The sequence below is a fragment of the Medicago truncatula genome, chromosome 5, assembly GCF_003473485.1.
Source record: "Medicago truncatula cultivar Jemalong A17 chromosome 5, MtrunA17r5.0-ANR, whole genome shotgun sequence".
NCBI classification, from domain to species: Eukaryota; Viridiplantae; Streptophyta; class Magnoliopsida; order Fabales; family Fabaceae; genus Medicago; species Medicago truncatula.
Genome location: NC_053046.1, coordinates 24,953,479 through 24,977,718, shown reverse-complemented (window position 1 = coordinate 24,977,718; position 24,240 = coordinate 24,953,479). Strand labels below are relative to the sequence as shown.

At 32.7% G+C, this 24,240-nt stretch overlaps 2 protein-coding genes and 1 long non-coding RNA gene across 7 annotated transcripts; all 3 read right to left on the bottom strand.

Annotated features, from left to right (window-relative positions):
- Positions 1 to 1,845: 1,845 nt before the first annotated feature.
- On the bottom strand, positions 1,846 to 4,315 carry LOC11418968 (protein SRG1). Of its 2 annotated transcripts, XM_039834048.1 has the most exons (5): positions 4,165 to 4,315; positions 3,784 to 4,067; positions 3,285 to 3,535; positions 2,765 to 3,089; positions 1,846 to 2,410 (listed from the first exon to the last, which is right to left on the bottom strand). In XM_039834048.1, the coding sequence occupies exons 2-5, from the start codon at positions 4,012 to 4,014 to the stop codon at positions 2,150 to 2,152; spliced, it is 1,068 nt and encodes a 355-aa protein (XP_039689982.1). In that variant the 5' UTR covers positions 4,015 to 4,067; positions 4,165 to 4,315; the 3' UTR covers positions 1,846 to 2,149. The 2 variants fall into 2 exon arrangements, with proteins under 2 accessions (XP_039689982.1, XP_003614575.1); XM_003614527.4 differs by lacking the exon at positions 4,165 to 4,315 and having other exon boundaries at positions 3,784 to 4,083.
- A 2,107-nt stretch (positions 4,316 to 6,422) lies between these two features.
- LOC11408226 (protein SRG1) lies at positions 6,423 to 10,005 on the bottom strand. 3 transcript variants are annotated; one of them, XM_024783547.2, is made up of 5 exons: positions 9,884 to 10,005; positions 8,292 to 8,548; positions 7,964 to 8,211; positions 7,385 to 7,709; positions 6,423 to 6,778 (listed from the first exon to the last, which is right to left on the bottom strand). In XM_024783547.2, the coding sequence occupies exons 2-5, from the start codon at positions 8,520 to 8,522 to the stop codon at positions 6,518 to 6,520; spliced, it is 1,065 nt and encodes a 354-aa protein (XP_024639315.1). In that variant the 5' UTR covers positions 8,523 to 8,548; positions 9,884 to 10,005; the 3' UTR covers positions 6,423 to 6,517. The 3 variants fall into 3 exon arrangements, with proteins under 3 accessions (XP_024639315.1, XP_024639313.1, XP_024639314.1); XM_024783545.2 differs by having other exon boundaries at positions 8,292 to 8,553; positions 9,884 to 9,987; XM_024783546.2 differs by having other exon boundaries at positions 8,292 to 8,590; positions 9,884 to 9,923.
- A 9,300-nt stretch (positions 10,006 to 19,305) lies between these two features.
- On the bottom strand, positions 19,306 to 22,427 carry LOC25494752 (uncharacterized). 2 transcript variants are annotated; one of them, XR_003012237.2, is made up of 4 exons: positions 22,298 to 22,427; positions 20,839 to 20,908; positions 20,020 to 20,115; positions 19,306 to 19,521 (listed from the first exon to the last, which is right to left on the bottom strand). It is a non-coding gene; the product is annotated as an uncharacterized lncRNA (long non-coding RNA). The 2 variants fall into 2 exon arrangements; XR_003012235.2 differs by lacking the exon at positions 22,298 to 22,427 and adding an exon at positions 21,028 to 21,684.
- Between the last annotated feature and the right edge of the window lie 1,813 nt (positions 22,428 to 24,240).

Sequence of the window (24,240 nt, the reverse complement as noted above, 5' to 3'; positions counted from 1 at the left end):
GGATTATAATAGGTAAACTATTTATGAATTTATTCCCATCTCCATGGGAACTTTATTCCCACCCTTTTCCTTGGGAAATTTTTTCTATTCCCAGGAACATTTTATACCTGGGAATAAAATAAAGTAAACTTGTAACAAACATAGGCATATACATTCCAATCATTTTATTCCCGGGAATCAACAATTATAACTTGAAACAAACACACCCTAAATGTCATTCCTCCTACCTACACATCTGACCAAAAGAGAGTATTTATACCATCTCCCACAAACAGATTGACATTACTAAGAAACCATTCCTCCGCCCGCAAAGTTGTGACATCTCTCCACCAACTAGAGGCCTCACGCCACCATCTAACAATTGGCCCCCTCCACACCGTAACGGACCGACAACACCCTAAACCACAAACTATCCCTCTCCATCAACAACTTCCAACACCAATTCCCTAATAAAGTTGTATTAAAATCCCTAATTCTCCTTACCCCCAAACCGCCAACCTCCTGACTCCGACAAATAGATTGCCAATCAATCCAAAATATTTTCCTGTGGTCTACACCCCCACCCCCCCCCCCCCCCAATTTTTCTTATAAATAGATTCAATAGAGGAAACGATATCTGACGGAGCCTTGAAAAAGGAAAGAGCCTAAACAAGCAACGACGACAGGACAAATTTCAGCAAAACCAGACGGCCACCAAAGGACAAGAAATTCGAACTCCACCCTGACAGTCTATCATTTAAACGTTTTAAAAGAGGGTCCCAAAAAGCCAACCGCCGAGCATTTTCATCAATAGGCAACCCAAGGTACATAAACGGTATAGTTCCAACCTTATAATTCAAAACCATAGCTGCTTCAGCTAACCAAGATCCGGGGATATTCACCCCAACTAGAAGACTTTTCGCAAAATTCACCTTTAAGCCAGAAAACTTTTGAAAGAGAATAAGCACGGCTCGCATAGCTCGAAGTTAGCCCAAGATTTTTCCCCCAAAATTAAGGTATCATCCGCAAACTGAAGATGAGACACCACCACCGGATCGTTCCTCCCAACCGAGTAACCTTTATATAAATTGTTGTGAGACAAAGAATCCATTAAAACATGAAATCCCTCTGCTGCCAGAAGAAATAAGAAAGGCGACAAGGGGTCACCTTGTCTCAATCCCCTTTCCAAAGAGAACTCATATGTGGGAGACCCATTCACCTTATTATAGGTTGTTTTGACATTTTCACACATATTAAAAAATGTAATTTACTTTGTATTGGAAAGAGAATCTATAAGTGATTTTACAAAATTATCTCTTATTAATGTGATATGGGAAAAAGAAATTAAAAGAATAAAAAAAAGAGAGTAATCATACATGGTAAATGATATGATAGAAAAAAATCATTATTGATGCATTGACATTGTAAATCAACTTATAATAAAATTAAAATATTCTTTTAAAGTGACTTATAATAATATTCCGATCGAGCATTTTTTTTTCTTGGGTCAAGTCCTAAAATTTATTTTAAAGCAAATAAATATATATATTTTTTTTTAACCAAAAAGAGGAGCAGTAAAGGTATGCTACCTCAAAACTTCATTATAAAAGAGAGAAATACAAAAGAAAAGGAGGGGGACATAAGACCAAAACCTCCTAAAAATTGATAAACCTAAAATTAGGCATACCAAGACGATTTTTGACATAAAATTCTCTGATATCTAGAGGCACTTCTGACCATATTGTTAAATTTTGGACAGTTAGCCCTAACGCTGCCAATATATCGGCACAATGGTTGCCTTCTCTGTATATATGAGAGACAATAAAATTCATGGCATTTAGCAGTAGCTTACAATTGTACCACCTATTTCTCAGATTGCAAGAAATAAATATATTTCGTTTTAAGACATACAGACATTGTTTAATGCTTGTTGAAGCCACATTCTATAGTATGTTTTGCATCACATCATATGCAAATATTAGAGAACTACAATTCAACAATACATATATGTATATGTAAAGTAAAATTCGATGTATGAAATTTAAACAGCAAGTACATATTCATTGCAACAATATTGTTGCACATTGTCCCCATTTGTTGCATTACTTTTCTTCTTACTCTAGTTCTGCATTTTTTTATTGTCATGAACAATCCTATAAATAAACTTAAATTATTTATCCATCTCCTTTTGAATCCTTACAACATCCAAGTATGATTTCCCTTCTAGCTGGCGTGAAAGGTATCCCTTGATGTAATCAGCCACCCTAATTGGATTGAACAAAGCAGATCTTTCAGCAGTAATGAGGTTTGGTGTTGGACCTATAACTCTGCTCATATTAAGCCTATGAAATGTAGCAATGGATATCCTCTCCTTCTTTGAATTCACTATTCCTCGATGCTCAATGCTTCGGTAAATTCCATTCGTAAATATCTGTAAAAGGATTTAAAATGTGAACCATAATTGAAAAACTAAATAAAATGTTCGTCGGATACCAAAAGATCATTGCCAAGACGAATGATTTTGGCCTCAAAGAAAGCCTTTACGATGAAAACGCTTGCCAATTGTACTGATTCCACACACTTGGGTGCACATTCTTAAAATGTTCCTCGGATACTCAAATGTTACTTATTTCTCTCTTCGTAGTGTGTGATGTATGAACGAACATACATTCACATATCTTACGATTCATAATAAAATTTGATTCACAATTACGAAAAATGTCTTTATTCATGATATGAATATCAATTTAATAAGTTCGCCATCAAATTAATCTACGTATGTTACCTCCAACATGTCTCCAAGGTTGACGACGAAAGCATTAGGGAGGGGTTGAACAGGAATCCATTGTCCATCTTTTCTTATTTGAAGGCCTTCAATATCATTAGCTTGAAGAAGGATGGTTAGCATACCCATATCAGAATGAGGATTTAGTCCAATGACATTCTCTGGTTGGGGACATGGAGGGTAGTAATTCATCCTCATTCCTTGATTTATATCATCAAATAACTCAACTAGTTCATTGCTTTTGATCTTCAAAGCTTTCTCCATACGACCAATTATTGTGATAGCCAGCTTTTTCACCACTAAGCAATAATTTTCTAGATGATCTCTGCAATGAAACAACAAAATCTATTTTAATTACCAACATCAATAGCCTGGTGGTATTGACCTGTGACCTGAGTGTGTGTTACTCCTTAAGGTCTCAGATTCGATTCTTCTCACCGGTAGCTTCTTCAAAAAATTACCAACATCAATAATGTTTAATTAAGGAAACAACACATAAATTGAGATTGTTGTTATATACCTGAATGGTGTGGGAATACTAGGAATTAGATGTTGATGCCTTGAGTCCAATGGTAAAGTGTTAATGTAGAACATGTCTGCCCATTCTAGCTTTTGTTCCTCAGATACAACAAACAACTGACCAAATCCTTGTATATCATTTGGTGTTTGCCAAAATTTCTTCTTCTTCTCTTCCATTGGAAGGTTGAAGAATTGTTCAACACCAATCTTCATATTTTCAACCAGTGAAGTGTTGACTCCATGGTTAATCAGCTGCAATTAATTTTGAAATTATCTTTTTTTAAAAGGCAAACTAATTACCAATTTATCTTGTTAATGTTATGAACAAATTCATTTTTTTCCTTGGATAGTAGTAATTAAAACATAATTACTTGCTTTATTTTTTTTTTAAAGATACTTGCTTTATTTTGAATGTATGAAATTTATACCTAAAAATAAATTGTAGTATATAACAAAGTAAATAAGGAGAATAAGAATAAGCCAAATTAAATTTAATTAACCTGGAAGAAACCCCATTCTTTGCATGTTTGGTCGAGCTTTTCTAGCTCAGCTGAATCATCAGACAACAATTTATGCAGGTCAATAATAGGAACATGTGGTAAAGAAGTTGTGTTAGTTACAACAATAGTGTCCTGATTTGAATGGAAATATCGTTCTGGAATCTCAGTAATTGGTTGTTTTATTAACTCTTGAACAGAAGGAACAATGATAGAGGATGCCTCCAGAGCCATTTGATGTACAGTTGAGTCCAATGCTTTTGTTTTATGTATTTGATGATTGATGAGTTAAGTATTTTGTCAAACAAAGATAAGAGTTAAATGTGTTTTATCCTATACTAAAATTGCACTAATTAGGCCTTTACCAAACGAATTAGGATCGTGTGGAAAAACAAAAAATGAGATTTCTTTATTGAAAAATAATAATGGAAAAGTTGGGGCAATGGTATCATCAAATATTAAACTAAACTTATGAGATGAAATGAGGTCTATCATAATGAAAAATCATAGTGTTTTTAGTGGGACTGCCACACACTCGAATAAAATATAGAGCAAAATAGCACCGAGAAGGTAGGTGAGCCAAAATAAAGCTAACAAGAAAGGGAAAGTAAGAAAAAGGCCAAAATAAAAGGAACAAAAAAAAAAATCTATTTTAGCTCATTTCGTAGGGATATTGCATTTTATATGTAGGGGTTGGGTTCGAACTTCGGACACTTCACTTCTCCACTTCTTCACAATTAAATTGTGTGAGCTCTAACCACTAGACTACTTGACCAAAAAAAAAAGAAAATTGAGAGGCACACTTACTTCGACACAAACTAAAACAAATATCTGGACACACACAACCAAAAAAAATTAAAAGAGAATAAAATGATATGATATCATTTGATGTGACTAAATATTTTTTGTTTAATTTTGTTAATTTTATGTGAGTGTATCCAAATAATATTTATTTGGGGTTGTGTCCATGAAAGATTTTCTCCATAATCGAATAGAGAATTCAAATCAATCTAGAAGCCGCCTCTAGAGTGGATATAATAAACCCAAAAACACTTTTGCTTCTTGTTTTTCTTTGAAACTATTTCAATGAAAGACTCTTTTACAGCTGCTGCTCTCTCTTCCTCGTCTGACAGACGAAATTGATAAGTACACTAAACTTATGATGCGAATTACAAGTACACTAAATCATAACAAATAATAAAGTAGTAAGTTATCATTTTTATAAGGATTTTCGTTCAACTTAGTAATTGGAGGAATGTATTAAAAGTAAATAGAATAGAAAATATGAAAGTAGTTGCATTGTTTTAATTGTTTTGCCCAATACGAGATTCGGGTGGTTTGATTCAAATGCGTAACGGCGATTAGGAAATTCTTCAATCCCCTTTCGTCTTTGTTTGAATTAATGCAGTTAGCTGTTAGTTATGACTTGTCTTTTGATTTACGAAAGTAGAGTTATGACCTCGTGATATATCGGTGGAAGTTTGATTTTTATATCGCCGCAATTCAACTAGTTACAATTGGGGTGTTCCCCTGAGATGATTCAAAACTCTAAGTTCATACTTAGACTCAATTAAAATAATTTAATTGAGAAAGTAGACAATTTATGGTCGTCTTTGTCGGTCGAAAGTAGGGTTGTCAGTCCTATAATCCACTTAGAGATCAATTTCATTGTTGGTTTGAAATAAGAAAGGGTTGGGTTCATCGTGGAACCTTAATCAAGAGAGGTTTTGTTGCACACGATAGCATACATCATTACAAAACAATAGAAAAACATAACCTAGAGATAACAAAAGGAGGATGGAGATCCTCTACCTTAAAGCTCTTATGTTTGACCCTTGCCTTGTACTGGTACCTTTATGAATGAATAAAAGAGGGTGTAAGGATGTTTATTTATAGTGCATCATTACCTAAAGGTTAAGAGAAGAAAAGTGAGCTTTTTCAATCAAAACAGCTTAGAAACAAACAAACACCACTTTCTGCCCGCCGCCATGCGCGGGGCGCATGGTATAACACACAAGGGCGTAGGGCCAGTGTCCTCTTTTGCGAATTTTTTGGTTTTTGTTCCTTTTTCAAACATTCAATCGTCTTCAAATGTCCTGGAACTTGGGATGAATTTTCCCCAACTTTTATTGCTTTTGAAAACTTTCTAAGAACCATTCATTTTCATTCTTCGTATCCTCGATCCTATGTGATGTCTTATTTTGCCGATTTTCATTCATTGGGTTTTATATTATCCGTAAGGAGATTGATAAAATGCTTTTAAGAATGGAATCCTTATTTATTCGCATAATTTTCACCTCCACAAGTGTATGTGTTGTGTGTTGAATTCACATGAGATATAAATTGGTATGATCTCTCATTATCGAACTATATATATTCTTCTATAGTTTTCATATGTTTATGTCTGGTTTTATCTTATCGTGTGAAAATTACACATAAGAGTATCTCTATTCTTGTTCTTTATCATATCCTATTTTTGATATAATTCTTAACTTGAGATGTTAAAGTTCTAACGATGATTTCTTATTGTCCATTTATTAGTATAAATATGACATATGGAACATATATAAGCAAAAAAAAATTACAAACTATTTATAAACAAATATTTATATAACATCACACATAAATATTTCTTATCTATATTGTTTCTGAATACAAATTTCAATTTCTATCATATTTATTGAATTACTATACCTTTGCTACCACATTATTGAATTATATTCCTATGGTACTTTCATCACATATCATTCTCATTTTGGATTCTCATAATATCAAGGCATGACTTTCCTTGTAGCTTACGTGAAAAGAATGCTTTGTAGTAATCTTCCACAGTAAGTTTTTTGAATAATGCAGGCCTTTCAGGAGTAACAAGTGTTGGTGTTGGACCTATAACTTTGCTTATTTGAGGTCTGTGAAATGCTGCTACGGAAATCCTCTCTTTCTCCGAGTTAACTGTTGCTCGATGTTCGATACTCCGATAAATTCCGTTGGTGATTATCTGTAAAACCATTTAACATGAGGTCATAATCACTCTTAAACTTTGTAGTTTATTGTTATTTTGATATGTATGGTTATGAGTGCAGATCAATACTCTGCTTATTTGAATATCATCGATCACCTTAGATCCTTTGGATCGATCAATTTTGTCTTTCGAATTATCTTGGAGAGACTAAAGTGATGAATGGTTTTCAATTTCAGCATAATTTTGTAATTTGTAATTTAAAAAATTTCAAGTACAAATTGTTTGATGTGTCCTTTGAGACACTTCAATAGTAATTAACTTGTTATTGTTATTGATTCAAATTGAGGTGTTAACTTTGCCAACATCAGACGGTCACACACATCTCGCTTGTTAGATCAAGATCAGACGATCTAGATTTCAATCTCAGTATTTTAGATTTAAAAACGAATTCAAAATTTGCTTTAAAATTTGGACCATCAAATCTTGACCGTATGACCGAGGTGTGTGTGACTGACTAGTAATTTTTATAATTCAATGTAAAGTTTGTTCGTAGTTAGCTCTATTTGCTACCTATGCTCACATTTTATTTCTATTCTTACACACACATAAAAACACTTAAAATGGTAAATTTTCTTCGATTACCTCCAAAATGTCTCCAACGTTTATGACAAAAGCATCGGTGAGTGGTTTAACAGAAATCCACTGTCCATCTTTTCGTATTTGGAGACCTTCGATGTCATTGGCTTGTAGAAGGATGGTTAAGGCACCCGCATCAGAATGAGGATTGAGTCCAATGACATTTTCTGGTTGGGGACAAGGAGGATAGTAATTCATCCTCATTTGTTGACCTCCGTCTTCAAATAACTCGAGTATTTCATTTGGTTCAACTTTAAGAGCTTTTGCCATATGTTTTATGATTGTGATGCAAACATTTTGCAATTCTAAACAATAGGTCTCTAAATTATCTCTGCAATATGAAACAATGTTAAACAATGCTTATAGTAAATAGTTGTGCTATAGCACTGCCTCATAGTGGAATTTGAACAAATTGCATTTGTTATGCGATAACGTATTTAGTGCAAAATATTTTCAAATAACGTCTGTAACAGCATTATAGCTCTGTTGCATTACGAAATTTGAACAAACAACTATGTTTCGTAATCTGCAGTTGATAAATTTGCGGCCAACAAACACAAACGATGTTAGAAAAATAAATAAAACCTGAATGGTTGAGGAATATTCGGAAATAAGCGCGTATTCCTTGCGTAAGAAGGAAGAGTTGTAGTGTAGAATAAATCCGCCCATTCTAACTTTTGATTCTCGGATACAACAAACAATTGACCAAACCCCTGCATATCTTCTGGAGTTTGCCGTAATTTCTTCTTCTCTTCCACCGGAAGACTTAAGAACTCTTGAACCCCTATCTTCACATTTTCCACCAATAAATGATCGACTCCGTGATTAATCAACTGTAATCATTTTGAATTTTAGAAATCTTACAAAGTTAAAACAATTAGAGTATAATAAAAGGAGGAGTTATAGTTCAAACCTGGAAGAATCCCCATTCTTTACATGCTTGATCAAGGTTTTCTAGCTCAGTTGCATCTTCTGATAACAATTTATTTAGGTCAATGACTGGAACTTGTTGTAAGGAAGATGTATTTGATACATTAATAGGGTCTTGATTTGGTTGAAGATATTGTTCTGGAACTTCTATGTTGGGCTGCTTTGCGAGCTCTTGGACATAAGGAACCAATAATGAGGTTCCTAAGTTAGACATTTTTCTTCAAGTGATGAATCTTCTTTCTTAACTTGATAATATTTCAATTTCACAAACTATGTTAGCAACTGAAATTTATTCAAGTGAAGTTATATAACATCTTATCTTATGATATATGATAAGGTGATGTAGAAATGAAAAGTGATATTATATTTTATTGGGGTACTGTTAACTTGACGTGCTGGGATATGTGCCAGCTACCAGCTTACTGCTAGATAGTCAAGGTTTTTAAAAACGGTCTGTTACCGACAAAAAGGCCGTGACAAAAATCACGACGAAACGTTGTTACACCCACGATGAAACACTGTTGTGGCCGCAGAATATATCGTTCATGACAATAGACATAAAATCCGGATATTTTTTCAATTGAGATAGATGAAAATCATATTTTTTGTACACACATTTGATCATAAATCACATATGTTATCTCATTGTCTAGTTTAGAACCTCGAATCTATCTCTAGTTTAAGTTATTTATGTTACTTTCATTATTTAAGAGTTGGGCAATGTTGTGATTAATTCACGTCGCGACAACAACAGCAATCCGCAACAACCGAAATCGTGAAATATTATACGCGACCATTATTTAAAACATTGCTCCATACTTAAATCAAAATCATTGAACCAACAAAATAAAAAATACCCCTTTATCAATTAAACATTACACAATTACATATCAAGTTTGAATCATGGTAGCACAATATGCTATCAATTAATTACATCGGTATCGTTATTAACCGTTTTATATTTAGTCTAATTATTTTTGTTTTGTCAAGTAGTATAGTGATTAGAATCACACGCTTTAAAGGTAAAAGTGGAAAATCCAGTGTTGGAAGTATAATCCCTACATATCAACGTTCATGCAACTACCAAATGAGTTGTACTTGTATCATAGTGCAGATTATATTTAACTTTAACTAAAAATTATTTTCATGACATTGTTATATTAAATGAGTAAATATTTGTGTATATTTTGTATGAAGATTTCGAAAGAGAGACTATATAGTAGCCAATAACTAATAGATATCCATTTTTTTCCTTCTTTTAACAGAGATATTTAATAGATTAAGGTACATATTAAGAACTCTCCATTTGAGATGCATTTATATACTAAAATACAACGCATGCATTGTCCTTACCAACTGAACTAAGTTCACGAGGATAAATACAACGCATTTTATCACCACCAAAAAAGTTTCTGCGAACATAGATGTCATAAACACATTTTGAAAATAGGATAAATAGTTAAGTATAGGTACAATTTTATATTCAACCTCAAGATCAATTCATTCGTAATAACTGTATACACAAAGGAAAATTGAACAGATGCATATCAATGAAAAATATGAAATATTTCTTACCTTAATTAGCTTAAAATAGCTTTGAATTTGGGATACTACTCTGTGTAGATGGAGTGAAAGGATTGAATGAAGACTATCGAAGTATGACCATTTATAATCGGTGAAGAAAGAAAGACAGACCACGTTTCTTCAACCTAAGCGTTAACAACATAAATAAATGCCACCTAATCATTTAGTCCTTTGGTCTCTGGATCTAAGCACCATTTTAACTAAAAATTTATCTTTAAATATAAAAGGTGTTTACATACAGGGACGTAAGGAGGAGTAGATGATGATAAATTTTAGATTTAATTGCACTTTTGGATCCCTATTTTTTCAAAAGTTGTGGTTATGGACTTCTAACTAATTTAAATACAAAACAACCCCCTATGTTTTGATTCTTTGGCAGTTTTGGACCCCCAAGGCAAAAAAAAATTAAAAATTGACACGTGGCACCTCACTTAGGGTGCCACGTCAGCGTTGACCGAGTCAACAATGGACTGGGGTCTATAACCGCAACTTTTGGAAAGATAGAGGTTCAAAAGTGCAATTAAGCCTAAATTTTAATAGCCATGTTTTAAATTACTCTTTCGATACATGCTTAATGCATTTATTTGTAAAATATCATATTTTGCGTTAGGAAATTCCTCATCCACGTTTTATTTCGGAATAGTTCTTCCACAATTGTAAAACATGAGATATTAAGATTGAAATTTCAATGAATTATTTGAAAGTATTATTTGACAAGACCAAAAATTAATTTATAAAAAATGACAACAACCACCATCCACCTACAAAGGAAAATAAATTTATAAATATAATTTATGAATAAAAAAACTTTCAATGAATTATTTGACAAAAATAAAGTCTCGCGTAGAAGATGAACGAAACGGAAAATGAATTTATATAAAGTGACATCACCACCATCCACTTACAAAGTTTAGTTAAATTTTTTAGAAATTATTGTTAAGCGCAGCACAATCCCACTAAACTGGTTTATGAAGTGAAGATTGTCCCCACTTATAAAGATTAGTAGTTAAATTTCTTCAAAACTGTTGTTAGGCGTAACACAATCCCACAAATCCGACTTGTGAAATGATGATTGTCCTCACTTGTAAAGGTCCACTTACAATGATTAGTAGTTAAATTTCATAGAAATTGTAGTTTGGCGTAACATAATTCCACAAAACCAACTTATGAAGTGAGGATTGTCCCCATTTATAAACACATGCTCATGCCATCATTTTTTGATGTGAAACTCTTTAACAAAATTAAATATAAAAATATAACATGATATTGACACCTATTGGAGAGGCATTACGACTCATTGAACATTAAAAATAAAATTTAAAAGAATAATGATATTTGTACTGATATCTTACGATAACTTTTATGACATTTTAACAAGAAAGAGAAAAGAGAAAGAGAAATAACACTATAATATAAGAATGAGAATATTGTCTAAAAATTATTATGAAATGGTTGAATCTTTGGACCTACTATTCTACCGTGTTCCAAACGATAGAAGTTTGAACTTTCTTTCTCTTTTCCCTCTCTGGTTCAAGGAAGACGGTTTAGAATATTTTTGTCCCTTGAACTTGTTCAAAAAACTTCTTTTTCTGAAAGAAAATTTCAAAGCTAACAATTACATACAACTACTTCGGCATATAGTAAAATCATGTAATATCTTTATGTCTTTTTCCTTTTTTTAGTACAAATATCTTTATGACTTCATCGCTGTGGTGTTATTGATCATGCTTTCCACGGTGTGTATGGTAAGGTGTGGTGCAACGGAATCATCAACTCATTTATTTTTCTATTGTAATATTTTTAGGTCAGTGTGGCATTTAATCTATAGATGGGTGGGTATTTCCGCGGCTGTCCCGTATCTTGTGCCTGACCATTTTAATCAATTTAGTTTCAGTGGTGGTTTTACAAAGACACACCGTTCAATAATTCAAGTCATCTGATTTGCTACGGTGTGGGAGAGATGGAAGGAGAGAAATAACAGACTTTTTAATGATAAAAAATGCTCTGTAAAGTTTTACAGGTGGTAGAGAAGATTAAGTCTCTTGGTTTTACGTGGTTGAAGGCGAAATTTACATTTCTTTCCTTCAATTACCATGGGTGTTGCTTAGTCCTTTTACTATTCTAGGCCTAGGCTAGTTGTTATTTAGTTTTCCTAGTGTTTATCTTGTACAAGTTTTTGTTGTAAATATTGTTCTGACTTTGTTGTCTAGGAAAGACATTCTGGTTTTTGGTAATTTAATTCATTTTAGCCTCTTCAAAAAAAAAAATTAATGATAAATATTAGTATATGTTTTTTTACTAAATAAATAAATATTAATATGTTAAAATTGTTATGTTAGTAGTATTTTTCTTCCATGTCGAACTCTGAACCGTTAACCTCTTGAAGCGTCTCAATGCATTGCATTGTCCTTTTTGACTCCTAACAACATGGTCTATTAAAGACGAATTTGTAGGAGGCATGCCCGCCTATTCTAGACATTTAAATATAGTCATCTTTGTTTAAAACATGGATGTTGTGAGTTGTTTGCATATTCACGTTTTTTGTTTTTAACGAATTTACTTTATATCAATGTATTCTATCAATTTAAACAAATGAATATCATTTATTTTTAAATTTTTTTATCTCTAATATTTTTTTTACTTCTCCCCTAAAAAAAATATTTTTTTACTTCTATAACCATTGTTTTAAAGAACGAAGAAATTCTATTACTAAACGCACATCAAAGGGTGAAGGAAATACAATCACAATATAACATTGTCTGATGAAACACTAGCACATCACATTCACACTAGCAAACATAAAAAATCCTGCATCTGCTACTGCTATGCAAAGGAAAAGAATACAAGCACTATATTGCTTCCAAGACAACACCAACAACACTCCTAAGCAAATTTAAAAATAGCCTCTTCCATTCAATGTGAACAACTCAATTTGAATTTTGACTAACTGAGATTAGGTGGCTTTTAGGGTGTGGGAGATATGGAAGGAGAGAAATAACAGACTTTTTAATGATAAAGAATGCTCTGTTTTACAGGCGGTAGAGAAGATTAAGTCTCTTGCTTTTACGTGGTTGAAGGCAAAATTTACATTTCTTTCCTTCAATTACCATGGGTGTTGCTTAGTCCTTTTACTATTCTAGGCCTAGGCTACTTGGCAAAAAAAATTATAATCGAATATGATAACAAAATTTAGTTAAGGATATGATCGTACCTGATCAGAAGGTGACTGCCGGTGCTTTAAATGCGGTGGTTTAAGTGGTGGTAGAATGTGTCAGAATGCTTCTTGGAGCGGATGGGGGGGGGGGGGGGGGGTGTACCTGCAGGCACTCCGACGCTCAAGTAGTAGAGATCAGAGAGTGAGGGTTTAGAGGAAGAGATAGATTCTACCTTGGGGATTGTTATGAGTCCCCTATTTATAGAGGTGGAGGGCTACAGAGCCGTTGTAGTGACACACCTGGCTCTAGCGGTTACGAAATCGTGGGAAGTGTAACCGCCAGAGAGTTTATTGCTGAAACATACAGAGAGAGGTTGTGGTTCGTTTGAACAGGTCTCGCTCGAGATTAGGTGGCTTTTAGGGTGTGGGAGATATGGAAGGAGAGAAATAACAGACTTTTTAATGATAAAGAATGCTCTATTTTACAGGTGGTAGAGAAGATTAAGTCTCTTGCTTTTACGTGGTTGAAGGCAAAATTTACATTTCTTTCCTTCAATTACCATGGGTGTTGCTTAGTCCTTTTACTATCCTAGGCCTAGGCTACTTGACAAAAAAAATTATAATCGAATATGATAACAAAATTTAGTTAAGGATATGATCGTACCTGATCAGAAGGTGACTGCCGGTGCTTTAAATGCGGTGGTTTAAGTGGTGGTAGAATGTGTCAGAATGCTTCTTGGAGCGGATGGAGGGTGTGTACCTGCAGGCACTCCGACGCTCAAGTAGTAGAGATCAGAGAGTGAGGGTTTAGAGGAAGAGATAGATTCTACCTTGGGAACTGTTATGAGTCCCCTATTTATAGAGGTGGAGGGCTACAGAGCCGTTGTAGTGACACACCTGGCTCTGGTGGTTACAAAATCGTGGGAAGTGTAACCGCCAGAAAGTTTATTCCTGAAACGTACAGAGAGACGTTGTGGTTCGTTTGAGCTACATATAGTTAGACTCGTTAGGTTCATGAGATGGCTCGATTATTGATTATATATATAAATCAATTTGAGTTAGTTTTTAAAAAAAATTAATTCAAATGTGACAAATGTGGCTGAATACGATTTTGTCTTGAAGGGAAGAGCAGTTGGAGTTTAAAAGTAAAAGAATATTATGAATTTTGTTCACAACTAATTGAATTTTGTTGGATTTTTTTGTCTCTGTTACTTGTATCAGATATTTTTCTTCGTATTTATGCAATCTTTAACTTTATATAATTTATGTCTATTATATGCATGTTTGTGGGAACTTTTATTTTAATTCAATATTTAATTTATATATATATATATATATATATATATATATATATATATATATATATATAATATCAAAGATCTATAAATTAACTTTTTTTTTTATAATTTTTTTTGGACGAGTTGAGCAACCGAACTGAACCTAACGAGCCGAACCGAACTGTTCGTGAACTTTAAACGAGCCGAACTCGAGATGAAAAAATAGTTCGTGTCGAATTCGAGCCGAGCAGAACCAATTTTTATCGAGTGGAGTCGAGCTCAGACAGGCTCGATTCGACTCGACTCATTTCCAGCCCTATCACTACTTCTTTAAAATTAAATAAATAATTTTATTTGTACGAAAAAATCACTAACTCTTTTTTATAGTTTAGTTATTTATAATGGCACATAGTGTAAATTGATATTTCATAACCGACAAAGATGTACCATACCCTATGTTGTCCTTACAAAATCCTATCCATTAAATTTTGAATCCAAATATCAATGGTTGCAAGTGACTTGTGTATTAAAAGCCACCCCCGAGATTAGACGGTAAAACAAGCTTTGGTTGTGACTTAATAAATGTATAAGCCACCAAATCAATGACTAAGATACTGGAATTAGGGGTGGATAAAAAAAACCAAAAATTGAACTGAAGTGAATCGAAAAAAAAAAAAAAAAAAAAAATGAACCATTATTAACAGTTCTGAAACTGATTCAATTCAGTTCAAAATAGTTCAGTTCAGTAACTAAAAATCAATTTCATTTGTTTTTTTCATATATTTTTTAAAGGTATCAATAATAACAGTTCAGTTCAGTTCGGTTTGAAACATCAGTTCAGTTCAGTTATTTTAAATTTAGCAAATAGTTCAGTTTGGTTCAGTTTTCATCCCGAACTGAATCATGCCCACCCATAACAGGAACAAATGATTTCCTTCAAAACCACGCGGTGATTGATATAACATTTTGAATTGTTTTGTAAAACAACACCATCTCCCTCAATGCACAGGTTGCACAACACTGATGCCGACAAACAATCTATTATCGCCTAAATAATTGATTCACCAACACCACTCTGGCGAAAAATTTATGCGCTTAACTCTAATTCAAGACTAAATTGCCATTGTTGTATAACAAACCAAAACATCAGAAAATACCACCAAATGACAAGTCTTTATGGTATGTTTTATTTATGAGAAATAATATTTGTACAACCATTTTGTAACAAATTTTGGACAACTTTCTCTCTCATACTCACATGATGTTCTTATCATCTCTCTTCATTTTTCTCTCTCCATTGTTTTTGACCAATAAGAAGAGAGAAAAACAAGGTTGTCACTATAGTTGTCATGTAATAGATGTACAAATATCATCGCTCTTTATTTCTTTTATAGTTTGTTTTTAGTTACCATGAGTAACTAAATCTTTTTAGGTTAGGGTTGTTAGATGAACCTCTATTATGTTAGTTGGATATGTTATTTAATTTAATTTAAACTCTTTATTCAGTTATTTTTTTAATCCTATTTAATCTTGCTGCCGTGCGTAAGATTTGTCTCCTCTGAAGCAAACCACCTTGAGATAAAGGTAATAAGGAAGGTGACATGCCTAGTATTAGTGCATACCTACCCTAATCATGAAGTAAAGAAGATAACGAGTACGAATATTAGTGAAACACAAGGACTTCATGACATAAATCAGCCAAGTAACTTCATTCTTCTTTCATCCTTGGTAAATTAGATGAGATATGGCTACCCGTTATAAATGGTCAATCATAAAGTACATGTTGATTAGTACAATATCAACACATTCCACTACTACAATATCTAGAAGTAGAGCATTGTTAATAGTTCTGTGATAAACATATCAATCATAAACAAATCATAAATAACAAATGGTACCTTCTGTTTGATGCAAAATGTCCACTCCCTTTGGCAGGAAAGTGTTAAATCCAAAAATCAAATGGTTGTGACCTTTGAATAGTTCCTTAACCCTTGCTATAACACCAGTAGTGTCAGTCCTGGAAACAGCCAAAAATAAATAATCACAACCTACAAAACTGTCAAAACCCCATGCAACAAGATTACTGGGAAAAGGTCCGCTGAAAATGTTTTGATGGATTTCACCTCCTCTGCCTCTGCTGATGCTGGAGATGTGTCTGCTACAAAGACTGTCAAGCTCAAATCTGTTAAGATTGAGAAAAAGGACTAAAAATATGAGTCCCTCTTATAAGTCCTTTCTGTTTTGAATTTTGTTGCTTTTTTAATGTTTTTTTAATTCCAAAACTTTGGTTAATATTGAGCTTACAACTCAATTTTTTATTTTAATTTTGTTCAATAATTGTCCTTTTATGGATTGGTCTATGTAGACTTTTGGTTCGAATGTACTCAGCTCTATCTATTGATCAATGAATGTTATTTCTAATATGTTTTTATGATTAACAAGTAAATATAGATTATGAAATATAAATGGTGCATGGACTAGCATATTCGATGAAGTAAAATGTGTATCCTCCTTTAGAAGCTGCACTTATAGATCAAACCTTTTTCGAAATTTAATTTTTTAACAAGTAAATAGAGCAAAAACATTTTACGTGGCAGCTCTGTGATATTTTCCATTCTTCTTCAGATTTTTAATGATGACTAATAATTAATCGCAGCCTACTAAAATTACCTATTCTCAATTAGAAAAGGTGTATTATTTACAAGATAAAGGGTTCACTCATCCACAATTTAAAGCTGTGTTATGCACTTAACAAATTTAATATATTGTTTAGTTTATATATTCAACTCACTATTTAGTTAAAAAAATAATAATAATACCTTTGAATAATTAATTTACGAAATAAGGTAATGTGTCGTCTATTAGAAATAAGGTATACATATTTGGGTTCAAATAATGACTTAAAGCACTACCAGAAAACTGTACATATTAAGGGAGGGGAACACTATTTTTTTTTTATATTGTCTACTTTAATGTTTAGTTTTGTCTATATAATGTGGGAAATTAAAAAGTTAGATATGTATGACCACAGAAACAAAAATATATCATCATCAGTTTGTTTAATATTTTTCCCATGAAGACACACTTTATATGAGATAACTATAACTTATTCCTATCACCTATATATTAATGTATTTTTTTTATAGGAGATAAAAATTATGTAACTTAGTGTGGTGAAATATCTTGCTTTACATATCTTTTTAAACTTACACTCTTAATATTCCATAACGACTGTTCATATCCAAACATGAAAGTTGTCATATAATTGGTGCGCCACTTCATTATTAATTAAATTGGGGTATAAATGTATCAATTTATTTTGTAAACAGCGTAATCATCAATCATGTTTCGGTTATCAAGTTTAGTGGTTTTTCAATGATTTAATATGATACAAGCAAATTTACCTTAAACCTATTGTCATTTTCATTCATAACAGGTTCTACATTTCTTCATGAACTCAAAATGTTTTCAACAGAACATACAAGCATATCGAATTAATTAAGATGAAGCCAAGTAGGAAACGAAAAGCTCATGAGGGAAAAGTCCACTGACTGATATCAACAATGGTCAGCATCAGCCACTTTCATGATTTTTCCTGACTATCAGATTATTGCTATTTCACGTGTTACATCTAGGAGTGGGCTGAAAATACTTCTAACAGACGATGAAGGGGCTTGCATCAATTAAATGTTGTTTACAAAGAAGTCTTCCGCAATTTATCATGAAATGTTTCTTTATGTAACAATTGTATTTTGATGAATTATTCACTTTCTGATTAATGTTTGACTTTTACTATTAAAAGTTTGCTTATGATTTACACATATGCTATTTCAATGATCCGGGCGGCAGCACGGGTACATAGTCTAGTAAGTATATGAATTCAAAATTTAAAATTCCCTCGTGAAACACAAAATTAGGGCACAAAACTAATTCAAAATCAAATTAAATTCATATCAAACATAACACTAATGAAATTCAACAACAATTTCACACCACAAGTGAAATAAATATAAGTATGTGAATTAAAATTCAACAATGAAACACAAAATTAGGGCATAAAAAATACCAAAATCAAAATTTCAAAATCAAATTATAGCATGACTCACTTGGATAACACAATTAGGAACTCATGCATAACTTTATAATGATTCTTGAAGGTTTGAAAAATTTGGAGAAGATGGTGAATAATGAGAAGAGGAGGCCACATGTTTCCTCTTCTTTTCCTTCTTTTCCTTCTTCTCCCTTCTTTTCCTTCTTCTCCTCTCCCTCGACCCTCTCTATCTTGTTTTTCTTTTTCTTTTTTTCTTTTCTCTATTAACTAGTTACAAACCCGTGCTTCGCACGCACGGGTTAAATTACGTAATTTTTAAAAAATTTGCTCTAAAGGATAGATGTTCAAATTACGCGACATTGCCATTCTTCGTAAATTTGAGAACGAAGGTTGCATAATAAGAATTTTGGTTTCTTCATTGTCTAATGCTAGTCTAGTGAGGAAGAAAAAAGAAAGAAAAAAACTAACCAAGAAACACTTACAAAAGTTGATATTATTTCCCTTGATCTCAGCTTGAAAAAGAAAAAAAGCAATCGCCCCAATACAGTGTTTCGAGAAATCACATATGTTTTAACTGCTCATATTCATATATCAAATATTTAGACTATCAAACTATAATTAGGGTTTGAATAAATAGAAAACTCTAGTAATTATTCAACAATCATATAACCTTAGATATAAATTGAGTTGATGATTTCAAGTTCGCATGTTCGTCACTTGATCGAAATGTATACTCGATCAACACAAGGTGAGATGCCAATAAAATAAAATTAGTGTTTCAATTATTCACACCATCCAACAAAGAAAATGTTAGATCCTCGTTTGCCTGTATAAAGGGCAGATTCTCTTCTAAGAAGATGATTTCAGGACTCAAAATTCAATGCCTTATCTACCCTCACTTATTAAAAAAATTACAAATTTGCAAAACTTATTGTAAGAGAGTAAATACTTAAATAAAAAATTGGTCAGGGATACAATCAACCAAACCCAAATGGGTAACCCGGTGATCAAATCTTATGTCCCGCATACAATATCACTCGAAAAAAGGAATTGAGTACTTCATCAGAGCCTTCTACTTACAACAACATGGTTTATGGATTCTCAATACAGCCTTTGAATGCTTTCAACCATTCGGCACCAATCGCCCCTGAACAAAATAATAAACATATTGTTAGCATGTTTTCTTTGTGCAGATCACCATTTTGGTTATTAAAATTTTGGGAATCGGATGATTTAGCTCTTAAATTGGAGAGCTTCAATCAATTTAGTCCCTCCAAAATATCACTTTAAAAAACATCCATCAAAACTTATGAAATGCCTCCATATTAGCTTCTCTCTTGCATGCATGAGAGTTGGACAATATAGAACATTTAAAATTGTGGTGTTAAATTTGAGAAAATGACTATTAATTGACGTTTTTTAATTCAATGGACTAAATTGTCATTTCCTATATTTGAGGGACTAAATTGTCAGACTCAGACAATCACAGTATCAAGGACAAATGGTGATTCAACCCATGATGACAAAAATAAGGCTAAATTTAAGTCACAAAAGGGATTTAGCTCCACTAAACAGTAAAGTAATATATGTCAATGATCAATAAATTATATAGCATAAGTAACAACATCAGATTAAGAATAATTACCATCTATAACACGATGATCACAGCTGAGGGTCACGGCCATGAAGGAAGCAAACTTGAATTCTTCACCACCTGAACCTGGAACGACCCTCCTCTCAGCTGCTCATGTAGAAGCAAAGGTAGGAAGATGATCATTATTAGAAACAACAAATGCAGCTAATAAAGAGGACATCGTTAATGTACCTCCCTGCAATGTATATCAGTCTCCAAATGCATGACGAACTATTCTTGCAAATTGTCAAAACAGTTTTTCTAACTCTATCACTATATTTATATATGTATAAATAATGAAAGGGTTAATGAAAAATCTCATTGTTTGGAAGTTTACAAACTTATAAAAGGGAAGAAACAGAGAGTAGCCATTCCCTTTTCGAACCCTCGTTTTTTTGTTCCCTTTCAAATTGCAGGTTGTAGAACCTATAAAGAAACTTTACATTTGTGACCCTTCCACTTTGTTCCATCAATTAATCATCCAAACAGGGAGAAGAAGGGATACATATCCTTTCCATTCCATCCATTCCCTTATACATTTTTCATTAGTATTACAGTTCCCATAGGACCGGTTAGAGGAGACATTTTAACAAACCATTTCTAGCAAATTCATGGCAATTTTAAGTCCCAAAAACTTGAAGTCATGTTGTGACAGCAAGGAGAAATGCACAATGTAAATAAGTCAAAATTATTTGCCCCTTCTCCATTGTCTCAATCTACCCAGCACAGTTTGAAAAAATCTAACACCAAATTTATACTAAGAACTAAACTGTATTTTTAGATTCAATTTCACAAAATAAAGACATCAATGCATCAAGATAGTAATCCTACCTGGGATAACAATATCACCAAGTCCAAGCATTGAAAATAGCCTTGCAGAATCTGCTGTGGGGAACAAAAGCTGCAAAACAATTTAATTAACATAATTAGAAAGAATTTCATAAGTTTTTTTTTTTATCAGATAGTTATCATGGCCATTAGACTACAAAAATTAACACAAATGTATACGGAATTACGAACAAATATTTCCGTTGCACTCAGCAAAGAGCATCAAATGATTTCGCAACGCTAACCATCACATGAGTGAAGAAAACCCAGAAAATGTCATATACAAAAAGACCAGCCTGCAAAATATGTGAATGTAAAAGAGTAAAAAATGAAGATTTGAGCACTACCAAGTTCAATTTAAAAGAAGGAAAAAAAACATACCAAGAGAACAATACCAGTCTAATAGAGAATCTATATCGAACAGTACATTTGAATCAATTAATATTGCTGAAGAATCAAGTAAAAAAGATTGAAAAAGAGTTGAAGCATATAACAGACCAAGTTACAATGATTTCATCAAATAAAAAAGGAGAGCCTGCACATCAAGTTAAAGGTAGAGTACTGCATCAAATCACGGCATCAATGGTGGAATGAATACATCAGTTACATTTCTTCTCAAATCGTTAAAATTTCAAACCAAATTATATCAGCAGTCATATTCTTTCTCTCTTTGTGAATATTATGTCAGACTTGTTATCAGATAGAATAGCACATCAAGCAAAGGTAGATTGCGGCGTTAAGTCGCGGTGTTAGATAGAAATTTAATTTATTTTTCTGTGCCCATCTTCTACAGAATAAGCTTAATTTGTAAAAAGGTATTGTTCCATTTCAAACTAGGAAAGTGAATACCAAAAATATGCATAAAACATAATTATTGGTTCAATTAACAACCATGAGTTAATAAAAGAAATGGTTGACAGGCAAAACCATACACTCTTTCTAATCTACTATACTATTTAGAAAAATCAATGTCTGTTTTTTTTTACAATTTTACCCTTATTAGGGATATTTTGGTAAACCCAATAGAGTGTAAATAGAGAAGCCCTATCCCAAATACGGGTTTCACCAAACTTCTTCCAAAAACAGCTTATTCCTATCTTGTATCCCAATCAGCAGCCTAATTACAATTTATCCACTTCTGCCCTTGCCCTAATCCTCCATAATCACTTTCTATCAGCTTCTAAAATAGTTTATCAGTACACCAACTACTCATATGGTAACTTAAATATAGCATTGGTAATATAAAGAACACACAACCATACCTGCAACAACTTGTATTCCAACTTAAGCTTCTGCAAAACAACTTAATTGACAGCTTATTGCTTCTAAAGACTTCAATTTTAACACAAACACTAAAACATCAATTCAAACATACCCCACAACAATTTAATTGCTACTTTCTAAACAATCTGATGGCAACAGTTCAAAACTTGTGAGCTTGTGGTTGAGTTCAGCTACTTACCAATTTAAGAAAATGGAGCTTGCTGGAAGTATGAGATAGCAGTTAAGTCATGACTGTAGCCTTGCATGTTGGTAATTTTGAGTGAAAATGGAGAAATATTTGGAGAAGATGGTGAATAGTGGGGGGGGGGGGGGGGGGGGACGATGGATTTTTAGAAAGAGAAGGGAAATTTTTTTTGAAGTTTAGAGAGAGAAAGGGATTTTTTTTTTTTTAAGTTTAGAGAGAGAAGGAAAAAAATTTATGTATATATAACATAACATTCTCCAATTACTAATTTACTAAAATATCCCTAATAAGGGTAAAATTGTAAAAAAAAACAGACATTGATTTTTCTAAATAGTATAGTAGATAAAATAAAAATACACTGTACACTAGTATGTTAGGTCCATTTGTCTTTTTGTGGGCGTCATATAGTTACATCAGCATATATATCCTCATAATAATAAATTAATAATATAAGAAGAATTTTAGTTTAGTACGTAGTAATTAGACAACACATATATATAAGTAAGGGCATCCCAATTAGTAATTTACCATAATACCCCCAATAAGGATAAAATGGTAAAATCAACGGACATTAACTTTAATAAATAGTATAGGAGATTCATTTGTAGCCTTTTTTTTATCTATTTTTTTATTTTAAGGTAAATGTTAGTAATTAATGAGCAATGCTATATATCAAGAAAGATTTTTTCAAGAAAAATTCAAGAATGACATGGCAGAATAATCACCCTTAGATTTTATCAAGAAATTGTACTGAAATTAATGTTAGCCAATAAAATCTCTGTCGGGCCAGAAATCATGGGGTGGTGGATGTTATGTATTTTTTTTTATGAGAGAAATAAATGAGACTGAAATCTAAGGGTGATTATTGTGCCATGTCATTCTTGAATCTTTCTTGATAAATCATTCTTGATATCTAGCATTTTCCGTAATTAATTGTTAGATTAGTTTTTTTTTCTTTTTCATTTTGGTTTGAATCCAAGACCTCCAACTTATCTTCCTTAGTTCTTATTAAAATTTATCTTATTCAGGATTTTATATTCTATATCTATATGGCAAGATAGAATAATCTTGTTTTCTTTTTATTTCCATTGACCCCAAAAGAAAAATCTATTTGCTCCCATATTTATCGGGAGGAAAATTGTTGTGTGGATAACTTAGTTAAATATGGACATGCGGATAACTTAGCTAAATATGGGTACTGTTTGGTTAGATTCATTACCTTCTTCTTTGTTGGTTGATTTTTTTCGTGACCATATAGGTTTGCCGAACTATCCGTTTCCTTTGTTTCATGGTTACACACTTTTTTTTTTCTTCTGAGGGTCTTGGCCTAGTCCCTCCTCTTGTAAATATTATTTTCTCCTTTTTTTTTTTAATAATGTATATAAAGTAGGTGGTAGATGATAGAGGTTTCAGTTAGGTGTCAACCTAGTTGGGATGTTTTTGTTGTCTCTCGATACTGTCCCTACTTCTTTACTTAGCAAAAAGAAAAAGAAAATGCTTAAACCTTTTGTACAATAATGGTGGTGTTATACTTAGAGTTCTTCACACATCCAAATTTGGAAACTATTTAGACTATTACTTTTTCCACCCTTCTTGTTTCTCGCACACCCTGCAAAAAAACCAAAAATACTCCTAGTTCAGATTATGTAATCCGAACCAGATTGTTAGAGATTTCCGAAAAACAAAATCCGGACACTTGCGAAATCTGATTTTTGGTGTTTTTTTATGTCAAAGGTCTCTGTTGACCGTTATATAACCCCCACATAAGCTGCAAAGCAATTGCAAGGGTTATATGAAAGATCAACAATGACCATGACACCACAAACACTCCTAAAAACTAAATTCTTTGAAGAAAATGTAAGAAAAGAAGTGTGGTGAAGAATGAAGGAATTTGATGAAGATGGAAACCTATTGATAGCCTTAAACCATTCATAGGT

What these genes read in the sequence shown, in the direction of transcription:
- LOC11418968 (XM_039834048.1), bottom strand. Translation starts at nt 4,014, where the DNA reads ATGGCTCTGGAGGCATCCTCTATCATTGTTCCTTCTGTTCAAGAGTTA. An exon ending in AAGAATGGGGTTTCTTCCAG is followed by an intron (nt 3,536 to 3,783) that starts GTTAATTAAATT and finishes AATTAATTGCAG; the next exon opens with CTGATTAACCATGGAGTCAA. An exon ending in ACCTTGGAGACATGTTGGAG is followed by an intron (nt 2,411 to 2,764) that starts GTAACATACGTA and finishes ATCCTTTTACAG; the next exon opens with ATATTTACGAATGGAATTTA.
- LOC11408226 (XM_024783547.2), bottom strand. Translation starts at nt 8,522, where the DNA reads ATGTCTAACTTAGGAACCTCATTATTGGTTCCTTATGTCCAAGAGCTC. An exon ending in AATATTCCTCAACCATTCAG is followed by an intron (nt 7,710 to 7,963) that starts GTTTTATTTATT and finishes TTCATATTGCAG; the next exon opens with AGATAATTTAGAGACCTATT. An exon ending in ACGTTGGAGACATTTTGGAG is followed by an intron (nt 6,779 to 7,384) that starts GTAATCGAAGAA and finishes ATGGTTTTACAG; the next exon opens with ATAATCACCAACGGAATTTA.